The sequence below is a fragment of the Pseudophryne corroboree genome, chromosome 12 (genome assembly GCF_028390025.1).
Source record: "Pseudophryne corroboree isolate aPseCor3 chromosome 12, aPseCor3.hap2, whole genome shotgun sequence".
NCBI lineage: Eukaryota > Metazoa > Chordata > Amphibia > Anura > Myobatrachidae > Pseudophryne > Pseudophryne corroboree.
Window position 1 is genome coordinate 48,157,579 of NC_086455.1, and position 19,800 is coordinate 48,177,378.

Consider the following 19,800-nt stretch of genomic DNA (forward strand, 5'->3'; position numbering starts at 1 on the left):
CAGTAGTACTACAGGTACCAGCGGGCCCGTTTTTCTCCCGCATGCTGGTACTTGTGGTTTTCCAAGTACCAGCTTGCGGGGGAGGCTTGCTGGGACTTGTAGTACTATTGAAAAAAACAATATTCTGTCATTTTACTCAAGGCTATCAGCCTCCCATCCGCAGCCCTTGGATGGGGGGGGGACAGCCTCGGGCTTCACCCCTGGCCCTTGGGTGGTTGGGGGGACGGGGACCCCTTGATTGAAGGGGTCCCCACTCCCCCAGGGTACCCCGGCCAGGGGTGACTAGTTGGATATTTAATGCCACGGCCGCAGGGCACTGTATAAAAGTGACCCCTGGCTGTGGCATTATCTGTCCAGCTAGTGGAGCCCGATGCTGGTGTAAAAAATACGGGGGACCCCTACTCTTTTTGTCCCCCGTATTGTTTGCACCAGCACCAGGCGCAGAGCCCGGTGCTGGTTTTAAAAATACGGGGGATGCCCTGTCAATTTCCCCCCCGCATTTTTAGAACCAGGACCAGCTCGAAGAGCCCGAGGCTGGTTATGCTTTGGAGGGGGGACCCCACGCCATTTTTCCCCGGGTTTTTCCCCATTTTTTTAAATCGCAGCAAAATCCGGCAAATCTGCCGTTTTTCGTCCGCGGGACTGTCAAATCCGTTTTTCATTGAATATGGTGAATTCCGGAAGCCACCTGCCGGAATTCACCTGTCGAATTGTGTCGAATTAAAAAAACGGCGATAATTTGCCGCGATTCGCCGCTAATTGCATATACCCCATAGTATTTGATGACAGATAAGAACCACTTGGCCAATCTAGTCTACATAGATACATATAAGACACATGTGAGCTGGACAGACATATAGGAGGAAGATATTTATGAATAAATAAATACATATATATATTATATGTAAATTTCAGTATTTGTGAAAAAAACAGAACAACATAATAGAAGTAAAGGCACAAGATGTATTAAAATAATAAGTCATACTCTGATTCTTAACATGCATTGCATGTATCCTACAAATGTCCAATGGCCCTCATTCCGAGTTGATCGCACCAAGCAACTTTTTGCTGCTGGTGCGATCAACTAATCTCCGCCTATGGGGGAGTGTAGTCTAGCATAGCAGGGCTGCGAACGCTTGAGCAGCCCTGCTATGCTAAAAAAGTTTCCTGCAAAACAAGACTAGCTCTAGACCTACTGTGTAACGGATCCAGCGATGCAGGTCCCGGCTTTGAAGTCATACATCTGCCCTCCGTTCGCCTGGACACGCCTGCGTTTTGCTTACAACTCCCCGAAAACGGCTGGGAACGGTGAGTATCCGTCCCGGAACGCCTCCCGCCTGTCCATATTCTTGCCGCTGGCGGCGTCATTGCCCGGCGATGATCGTCGCCAGGCAACGACACGCATGCGCAATGCGTCCGCCGCGAATGCGCATTTCCGACCCATTTGCCCCACAGAGAAGAACCGCTGCGTGCGAACGGGTCGGAATGACCCCCAATATTCAGTCAGAACACATTCAGTTTAATACCAGCTAACATAGCCAGTGACCCGCTATTTTCTCAGTGTTATATCCCCAGACATGAAGCATCTGCTATTATCTCATTTTAAAAATGAAAACTTATTTTTCTTGAAACACAGGAAGAGTAAGAGTGTTGTGGATCCATTACTGTGTTTTTTAATTTGTTTTATTTTCAACCCGTTAGCTCTCAGATTATTCAAATATCCTATCTACTTCTCTATCATTTATGTTAAACATATTCCCTTCCATACAGGGCTGTAATAAGGTGATACAGGTTGAGTATCCCATATCCAAATATTCCGAAATACGGAATATTCCGAAATACAGACTTTTTTGAGTGAGATAGTGAAACCTTTGTTTTTTGATGGCTCAATGTACACAAACTTTGTTTAATACACAACGTTATTAAAAATATTGTATTAAATGACCTTCAGGCTGTCTGTATGAGGTGTATATGAAACATAAATGAATTGTGTGAATGTAGACACACTTTGTTTAATGCACAAAGTTATAAAAAATATTGGCTAAAACTACCTTCAGGCTGTGTGTATAAGGTGTATATGTAACATAAATGTATTCTGTGCTTAGACTTGGGTCCCAACACCATGATATCTCACTATGGTATGCAATTATTCCAAAATACGGAAAAATCCGATATCCAAAATACCTCTGGTCCCAAGCATTTTGGATAAGGGATACTCAACCTGTAATACCTTCTGTATATTTTCCCCAATTTTCATAACTGAAGTTGCCTAGATGTGATCACTAGCTCATTAGCATAAATAATCATACCACTCATCATGCCGTGTACAATGCCCATAGTACGCAGGAAAAACCTGACTACAACCAGCTGGACTCAGTGGCTACCTGGTCCACAACTGTATAGCTTCATACAGATCATGCCGGAAACTGACCAATCCTATCTGATTGCTTTCCGCAGTCAGAGCACCCAGACTATCCTGCACACAGGGCAGATACATGTGGGGGACATGGGGTAACTGTACAGGCTGTCAGGGAGGCTGCAGATAGGAGGACACAGTTACACTATCCTGCACACAGGGCAGATACAGGTGGTGACATGGGGGTAACTGTACAGGATGTCAGGGGGGCTACAGATAGGAGGACACAGTTACACTATCCTGCACACAGGGCAGATACACGTGGGTGACATGGGGGTAACTGTACAGGATGTCAGGGAGGCTGCAGATAGGATGACATGGTTACACTATCCTGCACACAGGGCAGATACACACAGGTGGGGGACATGGGGGTAACTGTACAGGATGTCAGGGAGGCTGCAGATAGGAGGACACAGTTACACTATCCTGCACACAGGGCAGATACACACAGGTGGGCAGGTGGGGGACATGGGGGTAACTTTACAGGAAGTCAGGGAGGCTGCAGGTAGGAGGACACAGTTACACTATCCTGCACACAGGGCAGATACACACAGGTGGGGGGACATGGGGGTAACTGTACAGGCTGTCAGGGAGGCTGCAGATAGGAGGACACAGTTACACTATCCTGCACACAGGGCAGATACACACAGGTGGGGACATGGGGGTAACTGTACAGGCTGTCAGGGAGGCTGCAGATAGGAGGACACAGTTACACTATCCTGCACACAGGGCAGATACACACAGGTGGGGACATGGGGGTAACTGTACAGGATGTCAGGGAGGCTGCAGGTAGGAGGACACAGTTACACTATCCTGCACACAGGGCAGATACACACAGGTGGGGGGACATGGGGGTAACTGTACAGGCTGTCAGGGAGGCTGCAGATAGGAGGACACAGTTACACTATCCTGCACACAGGGCAGATACACACAGGTGGGGACATGGGGGTAACTGTACAGGCTGTCAGGGAGGCTGCAGATAGGAGGACACAGTTACACTATCCTGCACACAGGGCAGATACACACAGGTGGGGACATGGGGGTAACTGTACAGGATGTCAGGTAGGCTGCAGATAGGAGGACACAGTTACACTATCCTGCACACAGGGCAGATACACGTGGGGGACATGGGGGTAACTGTACAGGATGTCAGGGAGGCTGCAGATAGGAGGACACAGTTACACTATCCTGCACACAGGGCAGATACACGTGGGGGACATGGGGGTAACTGTACAGGATGTCAGGGAGGCTGCAGATAGGAGGACACAGTTACACTATCCTGCACACAGGGCAGATACACACAGGTGGGGACATGGGGGTAACTGTACAGGATGTCAGGGAGGCTGCAGATAGGAGGACACAGTTACACTATCCTGCACACAGGGCAGATACACGTGGGGGACATGGGGGTAACTGTACAGGCTGTCAGGGAGGCTGCAGATAGGAGGACACAGTTACACTATCCTGCACACAGGGCAGATACACGTGGGGGACATGGGGGTAACTGTACAGGATGTCAGGGAGGCTGCAGATAGGATGACATGGTTACACTATCCTGCACACAGGGCAGATACACACAGGTGGGGACATGGGGGTAACTGTACAGGCTGTCAGGGAGGCTGCAGATAGGATGACACAGTTACACTATCCTGCACACAGGGCAGATACACACAGGTGGGGACATGGGGGTAACTGTACAGGATGTCAGGGAGGCTGCAGATAGGATGACACAGTTACACTATCCTGCACACAGGGCAGATACACACAGGTGGGGGACATGGGGGTAACTGTACAGGCTGTCAGGGAGGCTGCAGATAGGATGACACAGTTACACTATCCTGCACACAGGGCAGATACACACAGGTGGGGACATGGGGGTAACTGTACAGGCTGTCAGGGAGGCTGCAGATAGGATGACACAGTTACACTATCCTGCACACAGGGCAGATACACACAGGTGGGGGACATGGGGGTAACTGTACAGGATGTCAGGGAGGCTGCAGATAGGATGACATGGTTACACTATCCTGCACACAGGGCAGATACACACAGGTGGGGACATGGGGGTAACTGTACAGGCTGTCAGGGAGACTGCAGATAGGATGACACAGTTACACTATCCTGCACACAGGGCAGATACACACAGGTGGGGGACATGGGGGTAACTGTACAGGATGTCAGGGAGGCTGCAGATAGGATGACACAGTTACACTATCCTGCACACAGGGCAGATACACACAGGTGGGGGACATGGGGGTAACTTTACAGGAAGTCAGGGAGGCTGCAGGTAGGAGGACACAGTTACACTATCCTGCACACAGGGCAGATACACACAGGTGGGGACATGGGGGTAACTGTACAGGATGTCAGGGAGGCTGCAGATAGGATGACATGGTTACACTATCCTGCACACAGGGCAGATACACACAGGTGGGGACATGGGGGTAACTGTACAGGATGTCAGGGAGGCTGCAGATAGGATGACATGGTTACATTATCCTGCACACAGGGCAGATACACACAGGTGGGGACATGGGGGTAACTGTACAGGCTGTCAGGGATGCTGCAGATAGGAGGACACAGTTACACTATCCTGCACACAGGGCAGATACACACAGGTGGGGGACATGGGGGTAACTGTACAGGATGTCAGGGAGGCTGCAGATAGGAGGACACAGTTACACTATCCTGCACACAGGGCAGATACACACAGGTGGGGACATGGGGGTAACTGTACAGGCTGTCAGGGAGGCTGCAGATAGGATGACATGGTTACACTATCCTGCACACAGGGCAGATACACGTGGGGGACATGGGGGTAACTGTACAGGATGTCAGGGAGGCTGCAGATAGGATGACACAGTTACACTATTCTGCACACAGGGCAGATACACACAGGTGGGGGACATGGGGGTAACTTTACGGGAAGTCAGGGAGGCTGCAGGTAGGAGGACACAGTTACACTATCCTGCACACAGGGCAGATACACACAGGTGGGGACATGGGGGTAACTGTACAGGATGTCAGGGAGGCTGCAGATAGGATGACATGGTTACATTATCCTGCACATAGGGCAGATACACACAGGTGGGGACATGGGGGTAACTGTACAGGCTGTCAGGGATGCTGCAGATAGGAGGACACAGTTACACTATCCTGCACACAGGGCAGATACACACAGGTGGGGGACATGGGGGTAACTGTACAGGATGTCAGGGAGGCTGCAGATAGGAGGACACAGTTACACTATCCTGCACACAGGGCAGATACACACAGGTGGGGACATGGGGGTAACTGTACAGGCTGTCAGGGAGGCTGCAGATAGGATGACATGGTTACACTATCCTGCACACAGGGCAGATACACACAGGTGGGGGACATGGGGGTAACTGTACAGGATGTCAGGGAGGCTGCAGATAGGATGACATGGTTACATTATCCTGCACACAGGGCAGATACACACAGGTGGGGACATGGGGGTAACTGTACAGGCTGTCAGGGAGGCTGCAGATAGGAGGACACAGTTACACTATCCTGCACACAGGGCAGATACACACAGGTGGGGGACATGGGGGTAACTGTACAGGATGTCAGGGAGGCTGCAGATAGGAGGACACAGTTACACTATCCTGCACACAGGGCAGATACACACAGGTGGGGACATGGGGGTAACTGTACAGGATGTCAGGGAGGCTGCAGATAGGAGGACACAGTTACACTATCCTGCACACAGGGCAGATACACACAGGTGGGGGGACATGGAGGTAACTGCACAGAATGACAGGGAGGCTGCAGATAGGATGACATGGTTACACTATCCTGCACACAGGGCAGATACACACAGGTGGGGGACATGGGGGTAACTGTACAGGATGTCTGGGTAGCTGCAGACACTGGCATGTACCTGCAAAATGTGTGAGCTGTCCCTGCAACAACATTTCCTGTTGCTGGCACCACAACCAGCGGCCTGGACTCACACACATATCCTCATAGCTCTATGGGGCTGTGAGCAAAATTCCTCTATTCCGGAGGTACCATAAGTACAGCATACAACCGCGCTTACTCACAGGCATGACTAAGTCGCAGATAATTGAACTGACCCCATTTTTTCTGGGAAATCATTGAAACAAGTATGTACTTCAGGGATCATATAAACAGCAGCGCAGGCATTATGGTTTGACCATCAGCTGAATACCGAGAGCTCTCAGAATATTTACTGTATCAGTCTACCTTGAAGTTCGGGTCCCAGTGTATTCAGGAGGGCACTCAGACAGCGCCCCAGACTGCGGTGGACCTCTGCATGTGATGGTGGTGTGCTAAGCAGCGTAGTCAATAAGAGAGACAGTGTGGGTTCTATATGCACATAGTACAGAGGTCCGGAAGAATCAATGATGATGGAGAGAGAGTGCAGGGCCCAGGTCTGTAGATGAAAAAAACAAAATGAAAAGTTCTGGATATCTAGGAGACAGGATGTCATTAGTTATTCACACATAAAGAAGAGAGTATTCAGATAATAAGGCATTCTAGAGTAATCTTACTGAAGAAACATTTATTAAACCCAAACTTTACTAGATATGCATTAGAATGGCAGACTAAAGATTCCACTTAAAAAATGTGTCACTGATTAGTGTTATATTTAAAAACAAAGTAGTAAAGAGAAGAGTCACTAGGCTACAATTTCTAAAATAGGATTGGGGGCAACTAGTACGATGGGGTATAGACGGGGTCCAAAGGAGCCAGTGCACTTTAAAATTTCTTCAACTGGGTGTGCTGGTTCCTCCCCTCTATGCCCCCGCCCACAGGCAGTTATAGGTAAAAATGTGCCCGAAGGAGAAAGGACATATATGAGAGAACGAATAATACAACACCAGCACACCACTAACATATAACAACCAGAAACGGCTGTCAACAACAACAGCAACAGCTGAAAATGTAACTATAGAACAAGAACCTGCAGAAAAGTCAACGCACAGAGGCGGGCGCCCAGTATCCCTTATAGACTACGAAAAAAGGATTTACCGGTAGGTATGAAAATCCTATTTTCTCTAGCATCCATAAGGGATATTGGGGGAAACTAGTACGATGGGGACGTCCCAAAGCTTCCAGAACGGGTGGAAACGGGCGGAGGCTGCTGCAGCACCGCCTGCCCAAACTGGGTATCCTCTTTGGCCAGGGTGTCAAACTTGTAGAACTTCACAAAAGTGTTCTTCCCCGACCAGGTAGCAGCTCGGCATAGTTGCGAGGCTGAGACGCCACGGGCAGCCACCCAGTTAGAGCCCAATGATCAAGCAGAGTGGGCCTTTAGAGGCTTAGGAACAGGTAAGGCTGCCGACACATAGGCCTGTTAGATAGTAAGCCTAATCCAACGAGCAATGGACTGCTTTGAAGCAGGGCAACCATTCTTCTGCGCATCATAGAGCCTAAACAAGGAATCCGTCTATCTGATCCGAGCTGTACGCTTGACATAGATCTTCAAGGCCCGCACAGCATCCAATGGAGGAGCAAAAGCGTCCGAACTGGACGGAATCACGATAGGTTGATTCAGATGAAACGCGGAGACAACCTTCGGCAGCAACTGCTGTGTAGTCCGGAGCTCCGCTCTGTCCTCGTAAAAGACCAAGTATGGACTTTTACACAATAAGGCCTCTAATTCTGAAACACGTCGAGCAGAAGACAGGGCCAGTAACATCACCGTCTTCCACGTGAGGTACTTGTCTTCTACCGTCATCAGAGGTTCAAACCAGGAGGACTGTAGAAATTTCAACACTACATCCAATTCCCAGAGTGCCGTAGGTGGCACAAAGGGAGGTTGTATGTGGAGTACCCCTTGCAAGAAGGTCTGAACTTCTGGCAACACTGCCAATTTCTTATGAAAGAAAATGGATAGAGCTGAAATCTGGACCTTATTGGAACCCAGACGTAAGGCCTTATCCACATCAGCCTGCAGAAAACGTATGAAACGTCTCAAGTGAAACTCTGCAGGCGGATACGAGCAGTCCTCGCACCAAGAGACATATCTCCTCCAGATATGATGATAGTGTTTTGATGTCGCACGTTTCCTGGCCTGAACCATGGTTGCAATAACCTTCTTGGAAAGGCCCTTGTGAGCTAGGTTGCTCCACTCAACCTTCATGCCGTCAAACGAAGACACCATAACTCCGGGTAGACGAACGGTCCTTGTTTGAGAAGTTCTCTTCTGAGTGGTAGAGGCCAAGGGTCTTCGACGGACATGTTCAGAAGATCCGCCGCGTACCACGCCCTCCGAGGCCAATCCGAGGCAATTAGAATTGCCTGGACACCTTGATTCCTGACCGGCTTTAGCACCCTTGGGAGCAATGGGATCGGAGGAAACAGGTATACTAGCCGGTACAGCCAAGGCGACGCCAGTGCGTCCACTGCCCTCATATGAAGGTTCCTGGTCCATGAGCAATACCAGGGAATTTTCTTGTTGAGATGAGAAGCCATCAAGTCTATTTGTGGGCAACCGCACCGGTCGATGATCTGCTGGAACAGCAGAAGGTGAAGCCCCCACTCCTCCAGGAAGAGATCGTGACGACTCAGGAAGTCCACCTCCCAGTTGTCCACACCCTGAATGAAGATTGTCGACATGGCTCTTGCATTTCTTTCCGGAGGAGTATCTTTGACACCTCTTGCATGCAGGCTCTGCTTTTTGTCCCACCTTGTCAACTGATATACGCCACCGCCGTGGTGTTGTCAGACTGTACCTGGATCGCTTGATCCTTGAGCAGAGGAGATGCCTGAAGCAGAGTATTGTAGATCGCCCAAAGTTCCAGAATATTGATTGGAAGGAGGCATTCGTGGGATGACCACCTGCCCTGGAACTACACCCCTTGTGTGACAGCTCCCCATCCTTGCAGACTCGCATCCGTTGTGAGGAGGGTCCAGTCCTGAATCCTGAAACTCCTGCTCTCCAGGAGATTGGGGAGGACTGAAGCCACCACAGGAGGGAGATCCTGGCCTGAGGTGACAGCCAAATCATCTGGTGCATCTGGAGATGTGATCTGGACCACTTGCTCAGGAGATCCAACTGAAACATTCTGTCATTCTTATGCAGAGATGTACGGAGACCCGAGTAGGGTGGAGCACCAAGCGGACCATCTCCTGAAGAGTTATCGCCTTGTCCTCTGGTAGAAACACCTACTGTGCACAGTATCCAGCAACATCCCCAAGATCAGGAGCCTCTGAGTTGGGTCCAGGTGGGACTTCTGTAACCTTGGTTGGACAGAAGATGGATGGTGCGGTCTATATGGAACAACAAGAGTTCCCTGGACCTTGCCTTTATCAGAAGATCGTCTAGATAAGGCACCACATTGATCCCTTGGATCCAGAGCTGAAGCATCATCTCCGCCATCACCTTCGTGAATACCCTCGGGGCTGTTGACAGGCCGAAGGGTAGTGCCTGGAATTAGAAGTTATCGTCCAGCAGGGCAACCCGCAGGTACGCCTGATGAGGAGGTCAAATCGGAATATGGAGATAGGCTTCCTTAATATCCAAGTAGACCATAAATTTCTGTTCTTCCAGGCCCGCAATCACTGCACGCAGGGACTCCATCTTGAACTTGAACACCTTTATATAAGGATTCAAGTATTTCAGATTCAGAATGGGACTGACCGAACCATCCAGCTTCAGCACCACAAACAGGTTTGAGTAAAACCCCATGACGCATTGCGGTAGAGGTACTGAGACAATGACGTGGGACTGGACCAATTTTCGGATAGCCTGTTGTAACGTAACTTGCATATCCTCCAAAGCTGGTAAGCTTGATCTGAAAAATCAGTTGAGTTCCCACCTCGAGATCCCCTCGGGGTGGGTGGGCACCGTCATGTTGAGACTTAAGTGGAAGCAGAACTGGTGGACTGTTCCTGAGGACTGGTAGTGGCAGGTTTTCTGGACATACCTCTGGCACCTCTGGCCTTTGATCGAAATGTGCGAGACTGAAAGGACTGGACAGACTGTCCTGGATAGGAAAGTCTCGCCGGCGGGGCCCCAGAGGGGAGAAATGTGGATTTCCCGGCAGTAACCTTTGTAATCCCGGCATCCAACTCAAACCCAAAAAGCCATTCTCCAGAAAAGGGGAGGGACTCCACATTACATTTGGATTCTGCATCCGCAATCCACTGACGCAACCACAAGGCCCTGCGCTCCGACACCACCATTTATGTTCCCCATCTCCTTGAGGGAATAACAGAGGACATGGGTGGTATCCTGAATGTGTTTCAGAAGGGTAACCATGGTAACTAAGGGCATATCCCCCGAGAGGCCTCCCTGAAATTGTGTGGCCCAAGAATAAATGGCATGGGTCATCCAGCAACCCGCAATGATCGGTCTCTGCGAAAGCCTTCTTAGACAGGCGAGAGACTGAGACATCCACCCCATTCCTCCAAAAATTTTCTAACTTGAGGAGCAAATGGGAAAGTGCGCAAAAACTTTTTGGACACTTGGAATTTTTTGTCTGGATTTTTCCAGGCCTGTTTGAATAAGTCATCTAACTCTGGTGATTCAGGGAAAGTGACATTGGGCTTGCTTTGTACAAAGAAAAACGACTGCTGTGAAGAAGCGTCCTCTAGAGGGAGCTGTAACACATTTCTTATAGCCAAAGTGAGGGGTTCAACACACTCGGGATCACCACTAACGGGGTCAGGGTCATCCCCATCATCCTGGATATCATCATCTGTATCAGAGAGCAGAGCAGGTAAACCACGCTTTTGAGGACCTGCAGGAGAGAGGGGAAGCTGTGCATCAGCCCTAGCAGATAAATCTGCAACAGCTTGTTGTAGTAGCTGAGTCTTCTGCACATTAGCAGTGAGCTGGGATGACATATCTGACATCATAGTTTTAAGAGACCCAAACCAGTTGGGCTCTGTACCCTCTCCCCCAACCTCTTCACTAATTTGTGAAGATTGACTACAGTGCTCACAGTCATTAGACACTGGAGAGCATCTGGCGTGACAGATACTGCACAGCTTGTACTTACCCATATTCACAGTAAGTACAAACACATACGCTTACACACAGGCAGTAATAATGCAAGCCTGCTTTTCCTACTGTATGTGAGAGGAGACGTACAGAGAGGGAGAAATACCAGCACACCAAGAGCTACACAGCCCCAGTGAGACTGTCAGCTCTGTAATCACAATAACACTAATAAATGCAGTCCTAAATAGGCTCAGAATAGTGTACACAAGCGGCTCTACCCCTTATCTACACCCTGTACCAGTTTCCAGCGTGTATGTGAGGCAGGAAGCGCTGAGTGTGTGCTGCTGATGGCTTCTGTAAGCAAAGGAAGGCGCCAAACGCTGCTGGTCACACCCTGAGGAAGCCCCGCCCCCTCCAATGGCGCCGGAGCTATACATATTATTTATACTGGCAAAGTCTTCAATAAGCTTAAAACCTCACACAAGTGCTTAGATAAACATGTTGAGCCAGTGTACTCACAGGGGATCCTAGAGGGATCCCCCAGGGAGGGTCCCGTACATCTTGCCCTTGATCAGCCGTAGCGGAGCCCCCGGTGTGTACTCACCACCGATGTCACCTTCAGGCAACACTAGGGGTGTGTGGCGTGCTGCGGCTGTAACAGCCATGGTGCAGTGCCCCGCTGAACAAACAGACCCTCAGGATGGTGGTCCTGCAGCGGGGAAGCGGCTCTGCACCTCGCAAGGCCGGGGACCATTCCCCTCTAACTCTCTCGGCGCAGGTATGCTGTTGCCCAGGCAGCATACCGAAAAAAACACTCATTATTAAAATCTCATCCACAGTAATCTGTTCCTGAAGGTCTGAGCGGAATCCCCCTGGCCATGCTGATGTGATGTACCTTTATACTCCCAATGGCCCAATTCTGTGAGGTACTATAATTATTATGATAAAAGGAAAACGAGTCAGGATGATTTTGGTTGCAAATATCTCTGCAAAGGTTCAAGGATTATGTCACTAATTAGCAGAATTTGCAATCCTTTTGTTTGCATGCTGAGGGCTGCCCAATCGCAGGACAAGACCGCCCAGAATGCTGACCGCCGCCACCTCCCCTTGATGAAGCAGAAATTGCGACTGCATTGCATATTCTGCTTCACCGCAGAAATCGATGTTGCCTCCTGCCGGCGCAGCTCCCGCAGGCGGTCCGCCGCCATGTTTCTGATCGCGGCGGCTGCGTGGACCTCCCGCAGCTGCCACAATCACACCCACGCCACGAACATTCCCACCCCTACCCCCAACGCCCCGTCTAGGAAATGGAGCATTGTGCCCACCCCTGCCCCGCAACCGCCTCTGCCTGATTGGCAGGCAGAGGCGATCGCATTTTCTGTGGCCCCCCACAGAAAATGCGGGTGTATGCGCAGGATGGGCGCTGCGCATGCATATTTTTTGCTGTTGGTTCGCGCTTTGCGATCCTACCTGAATTAGGCCCTATGTCTTAATATATTACGCAATATAAGCTTACACTAATCCACCTTTGTTAGTAATGATGTACAGGGTGGTCTTCTGTTTGCCGGCGGTCGGGCTCCCGGCGCTCAGTATACCGGCGCCGGGAGCCCGACAGCCGGCATACCGACAATTATTTTCCCTCGTGGGGGTCCACGACCCCCATAGAGGGAGAATAAAATAGTGTGGCGCGCGTAGCGCGCCACCGTGCCCGTAGCGTGGCGAGCGCAGCGAGCCCGCAAGGGGCTCATTTGCGCTCGCCAAGCTGTCGGTAAGCCGGCGGTCGGGCTCCCGGCGCCGGGATGCTGGTCGCCGGGAGCCCGACCGCCGGCCAGCCGTAGTGAACCCGATGTACACAATGCAAAGAGGAGACCATAGGACTGTAACTGCAGTTCCTAGGCTTTACTGCTCACCTGAACCTCCGGGGATGTGGTATCCTGAGACAATGAATGAAGGACTGCTACACAAGACGCAAGGTGCTGGGAGGAGCCGAGCCCTCCGAGGTATCTGTGCAAAGAACCCAAAGCTAGAGAGTGACCTGTTCTAGCGACCACATCCCTGGCTATCTTCAATCTGAAAATCATAGAAATAGGAACAAATGTCTGAATAAGCAATGTCAAGCTCAAGGTCAGGCGAAGGGTATTGTAAAATAAATGCTATTTTATGGTAACCTGAAACCACTTACTTATCAAAGCTTGCTTGTGCTAATCCTGATGTATATACAGGTTCTGCCACTACATGGACCAACCTGGCCATGCATTCCACAGCTGCACAGCGCAACCCTGGGTTATTGCTCTCCAGGGCTCCTAGAATCAGGCAGAGGCATGGTCTTCGAGTTTCCTCTGACCCTAAGTTCATGTGATCAGTAGCCAGGTGCTGCAAAAACATACTCAATTAATGTACTGTACACATAATGGATCACCAATAAGTTAAATACCTCTTGTGGTGCCATAAAGAAATAATATATTTCAAAATGTAATACTCTCCACAATGAGGTATAGAAACAAGGGGGTAAATTTACTAAGGTGGGAGATTTTTAGAACTGGTGATGTTGCCCATAGCAACCAATCAGATTATATCTATTATCTGCTAGAAGCAGCTAGATAAATGGTAAGTAGAATCTGATTGGTTGCCATGGGCAACATCACCAGTTCTAAAAATCTCCCACCTTAGTAAATTTACCCCCTGGCTGGAAGATGCGCAAAAAAAACAGCGGCAGGCGAGACACTGGTTAGTATCACAGCCAGATTTACACACACAAAAATGATTGGAATAATACAAATAGGACTATAAAAATGATTAGAATAATAAAAAGTATTATACAGAACAAGCTGTTCTACGTGTTCTACGCATGGGATTTTCTGATTTTCACGGTTGTAAATATAAATTTGGTAAACCTATAAAGATGTACATTTGAGACGTCTTAATGTAAATAAATATTAATCCATGGTTCTTGGCGTTACCAGAGGAGCACCCGTAGCAGACACAGGAAAAGTGACAGGACCATTTTTATATTTAATGAAATTGTACACACTGGAGGTGCAATACAAATTTGGATCAGATTTTCCGATTTGGCGCTATCGTTCACGCAACGAAAGCCACGCATCGGTGATGATGTCATTGTGCCAACCCCCTTTTCATCCCCTTATGGGAGGTTTATTAACACTCTAATTATGTAGTTTTCCTATTTCCCACCTGACGAAAACATATGTTAAATTTCAGCTTCCTAACATATTATATATATATATACATATACATACATACATACATACACACACACACACACAGACAGATAGATAGATAGATAGATAGATAGATAGATAGATAGATAGATAGATAGATAGATATAATACAAAGATGATATCATTCTAATAATTTTCTAGCCAAAACTCTGGAGTACACTGAAGTATGACAGGTGAGTCTCTGCTTCCCAAGACCGCACAAGACTGATGACAAATTGTCTATCTGCCCCACTGATTTCTAGGTAACATTCCATACAAATCCTAATGACATGAGAATGTCCTAACATTACAACTTACTTTAAGGAAGCAGCACAGGGCGGACAGAGCAGATAGCTGCATACTCTGCTGACGGGAACCCTTTGATTGCTTGACAGAATCCACCAACTGCTCCAATATTTGTGTTCTACAAACATCAAAAAGGAAGAGGTAAACATTACCTATATGGGTTGAAATTCATGTACTCTGAACATGGAAATAATTTTTTTTCAAAGTGTGCAAAAAATCTCCTATAGGTCATTTTCCTCTTACCGTTGTGACTCTGGCATATTAGACAGTAAAACACCAAAGAGTGAGGCTGCAGCTTGTATGACTGTGAAGGCTGGAGGCAGGGGAGCTGGCACAGACAATCCTTCTGAGGGCATCTGGTAGATTGCATGAGGCTCATATTCCAAACTGCCACCTGGAAACCCGCTGCTAGAGAGGAGCTGCACAAAGAAGGATTAGAAACCTCCATGAACAAACCATAATCTTAAGGTGGGTACACACTTAGTGATAAATGAAACGTCGCTCAGGAAGAGTCAGTTACTTTATCAATACGTGTGTATGCAGACAACGACGAGTGATGTGCGGCCCCGTGGGTCGTTAATGACCCTCACTGTCGGCCGTGCATGCTGCTCAATTTGGGCTGCAGGCCAAAAACGGCATGCATGTAATGTTTTTTTGTCTTGACACAACTTTTGCTACAAAAGGGCTGGAATTTAATTAGCTGCGGTAAACCACCACAGCTAAATGATCCCCTGGGAGCTATTCAATTAGCCCTGAAAACTGGCGCTATCGGGATTGGGGAATTTATATCTGATCCTGTGTGTTTTCGCCTGTAAACAGGTACTATTCAGTAGTGAATATCCCAGGAGGCACGTGCCTAGGGGTGACACTTGCTGGGGGGAAGGCACAGTACGCTCCCATGCATGAAAGCCCTGCTAGGCCAATTGTAAGATGAATCTTTTTTTTTCTTCTTCTCATCACAACTTATTTTTTTATATTTTAACTGCAGAGGGGTGAGGGGCAATGATCAGTAAATTATGGAGGTGACGGGGGGGGGGGTTGGGTTGGTGCTGCTTTGGCAGTCGGTAGGCCCCAACATGAAGGGAGCAGTGACATGATGGGGGTGGGGAGGGTGGAGTGATCGACAATGTTGTGCCTAGGGGCGGCCTGACCTCTAAATTCGCCCCTGGTACTATTTCACACACAAAACCCCCCCAGAAAAAACAGGCTGTACATTGAATTAGGCATAATCAAAAGCAAGTCTACTTTATAGTTATATAATGTCAGTATTCAGATAAGCATTGGGGTGTGGGATCCCCTGAGCTATTCTGGCTGGGCCACTTCAGGGCATCACCACTTAACACATTCAAATTTTATATCACTTTCGTTGTTTGTCTTTTTTATCCATGTATTTTTTCACTTACTTTTCACCACTGTGAACCCCTAGAATGTTAGGGACTTGCCCGACATAGAGGTGACCTAGACGTTGGTGGGCAGGCCCATACCTTTGGAGAAATTTAAGCTAACAGCCTCTTATTTTTAACCTCTTTTTTTCTATGTGTAGACCCATGATCCTGCATCTGGATAGTACTGAACAAGTGGAGCCACATCTCAACCCCGCTCTCGAAAAAAAGCAAAGCGCTTAATGAAATTCTTGTGTTCATGAACAATAAATCCATAGGTTGTGCACCACATCCAGTCTGTGTAGTACTGCATATTTAGGGTTCTGAGGATGCATGACAACTCTTAATTTAGGCGATAGCTGGAGCATACCTTATGCTGGAAGACCACTTTGTGTTTGTGACAAACCAAGTATGGAGACAAACGAGAAAAGAATGGCAATGAATAAGTAGTCCAGAGAAAGGAGGACATCTAAAAGAGGGTAATCATATTGATGTACCAAAACTACATCTGCCAGTCAGAGGCAGCGAACGTTACAATGACCCTTTCCAGCATGACCTTCTGCAGGAAGAGGACAAGTAATAGGGCTCTTTTCTAAGAGCTGGATATCTATAAAACTACCATCTAAAATAATCAACTAATCTGATGAAATGAACAAATTTAATTTATCATCTCTAGACAAATAGTGCACTTTACAAATGGAACTTCGTGACCATTTCTCGCTCCTATGATGTCAATTGGAAACACTCTGTCATTAATTGTTGGATTGAACTGTAATCTACAATAATCTGGTTAAAACGGTGTCCAAGAGAAAATTCTTCACTTATTAGCCATAGTGACCACCAGCTGATGGTTATAGTCCTGCTGCTGACCAATGGGACTTGAACCACCATTCCAATGCAAAGAGACAAAAATGGTTGGTGGGGGTCTTGCATAAAATTTACCGGATAAAAATAACCATCCCGCTTTTAGGCACAAGGTAGAAGTATAAAATTGGTTCAATTTGGCCAGTCGTGCCCAAGGAAGGAAGTTTTGGTATGGTGTTCTTGTTGAACTCTTACACTTTAGGCTCATACAGGTCTTTGCAGAGTAAAAAAAGGGAAGAACAGGGCATTTTTGATGTGTGGTCTGCTATACAAGGTTTTAGCCACAGAACCACATTAGTCGGATTTATTCTCTATAAATCATTTGAGTCATAGATATTTCTATACTATTAGGTAACCACCAATAAATCAATCTACTTTACCTGCTCTTCCAAAGCCCTGTGGCCAGTCTCCTGCAGTGAAGGGCCAAACAGTACTAGGTCATCAGGATGACAGAGCGATGGTAGTAAGAATGCAGCCCCACTAGGGGTGTAGTCAGGGGAGGAGAGGTCAGCCACTAATTCCTTCATGATGGCACAAAGACTTTCTGTTGGGAAGATGAAGCAAAGTAAAAGGTGGGATCCGGACTGAAAGTCGACAGTAACTAGGTCGACAATGTCTAGGTCGACCACTATTGGTCGACAGTAACTAGGTCGACAGGGTGTCTAGGTCGACAGGGTCTTTAGGTCGACATGTTAAAAGGTCGACATGAGTTTTTCACAATTTTTTTCTTTTTTTGAACCTTTTCATACGTAACGATCCACGTGGACTACGATTGGAACGGTAATCTGTGCCGAGCGAAGCGGTAGCGGAGCGAAGGCACCATGCCCGAAGCATGGCGAGCGAAGCGAGCCATGCGAGGGGACGCGGTGCACTAATTGGGATTCCCGGTCACTCTACGAAGAAAACGACACCAAAATAACATTAAAAACTCATGTCGACCTTTTGACCTGTCGACCTAGAACATGTCGACCTAAAGACCCTGTCGACCTAGACACCCTGTCGACCAATAGTGGTCGACCTAGACATTGTCGACCTAGTTACTGTCGACTTTCAATACCACACCCGTAAAAGGTAAGGTTTCTTGAAGAGAACAGCAAGAAACATATACCAGGGAAGCAGATACTTTAGGAATGATTTATTATGTAGTGAGCAATTATTATCAATATTAATAAAAACCACATTTGCAAACATCAACAGTATATTAAAATAGCGAGGAAAGTACCTTCATATGTTTTGGGAGGCAGTAAAATTAGTAACTGGTAAAGTCTTTGTCTGTACAGCACAGAGCAAGCCTTCAGTGGGTTTCCATACAGCTTCTGCAGACGGGGCAACCTACACAATAGACGAGAGCTTAATGTGAGTCATTTGGAATTAAAATAAATAAATCCAAATAGAGAACGAAAAAAAAGCTAGAGAGGATTTTGATTACCTACCGGTAAATCCTTTTCTCGCAGTCCATAAGGGATACTGGGGACAACTTAGTATGATAGGGTATAGATGGGGTCCAAAGGAGTCGGTGCACTTTAAATTTCTTCAACAGGGTGTGCTGGTTCCTCCCCTCTATGCCCTCCCAAACAGCTCAGTCTAGGAAAACTGTGCCCGAAGGAGATGGACATGCTTGAGAGGAGGAACATGACAATACAACTAGTGGTGAGATTAACGAACATGCCCACATCAACATCAAACATACTAGCAACAGCTAGTGAACCATAGAACAGCAACAGCTGTGTAACCAACATCACAAAAGAACTAAACTTGCAGGAAGTCAAAACACAGAGGCAGGCGCCCAGTATCCCTTATGGACTACGAGAAAAGGATTTACCGGTAGGTAATAAAAATCCTCTTTTTTCTATCATACATAAGGGATACTGGGGATAACTTAGTACGATGGGGACGTCCCAAAGCTCCCAGAATGGGTGGGAACAGGCTGAGATGCCAGCAGCACCATATGTCCAAACTGGAATTCCTCTGTAGCCAGGGTATCAAACCTGTAAAACTTGACAAACATGTGTGTCCCTGACCACGTAGTGGCTCGGCACAGTTGCAGGGCTGAAACACCCCGGGCAGCCGCCCAGGAGGAACCCACAGACCTGGTGGAGTGGGCTTTGACAGACCGAGGAATAGGTAAGGCCGCCAAAGCATAGGCCTGTTGAACAGTAAGCCTAATCCAACGGGCAATGGACTGCTTAGAAGCAGAACAACCCTTTTTGAGAGCATAAAGCAGCACAAAAAGGCAATCCGATTTTCGAACTGAAGCAGTCCTCTTGACATAAATCCTCAGGGCTCGCACCTCATCCAAGGACTCAGGAATAGAGGTAGTGGCCGAAGATGCTGGAACCACAATAGGCTGATTCAAGTGGAATGCAGAAACCACCTTAGGCAGGAACTGTTGTCGAGTTCTGAGTTCCGCTCTGTCCTCATGAAAGACCAGGTAGGGACTTCTACAGGACAAACCGCCGAGTTCTGAAATGCACCTAGCGGAAGCCAAAGCTAAGAGAACAACAGTCTTCCAGGTAAGGTACTTGTCCTCCACCGACATCAGGAGGTTCAAACCAAGAGGACTGGAGAAAGGACAAAACCACGTTTAGATCCCAAGGTGCCGTGGGCAGCACAAAAGGAGGTTGGATGTGAAGGACACCCTGCAGGAACGTCTGGACTTCAGGCAAAGCAGCCAAT

The 19,800-nt window shown here is 48.1% G+C and overlaps 1 protein-coding gene across 2 annotated transcripts in view; it reads right to left on the reverse strand.

Moving 5' to 3' along the window:
• The window catches only part of HEATR5A (HEAT repeat containing 5A), a 231,919-nt gene that overhangs the window by 142,485 nt on the left and 69,634 nt on the right, over positions 1 to 19,800 (reverse strand). For both annotated transcript variants that reach the window (XM_063947464.1, XM_063947463.1), the window contains exons 13-19: positions 18,347 to 18,456; positions 17,505 to 17,668; positions 15,122 to 15,297; positions 14,891 to 14,996; positions 13,537 to 13,727; positions 13,265 to 13,424; positions 6,647 to 6,836 (exon numbers count right to left, since the gene is read on the reverse strand). In XM_063947464.1, coding sequence (XP_063803534.1) covers positions 6,647 to 6,836; positions 13,265 to 13,424; positions 13,537 to 13,727; positions 14,891 to 14,996; positions 15,122 to 15,297; positions 17,505 to 17,668; positions 18,347 to 18,456 — 1,097 coding nt within the window. The remainder of the gene's footprint in view (positions 1 to 6,646; positions 6,837 to 13,264; positions 13,425 to 13,536; positions 13,728 to 14,890; positions 14,997 to 15,121; positions 15,298 to 17,504; positions 17,669 to 18,346; positions 18,457 to 19,800) is intronic.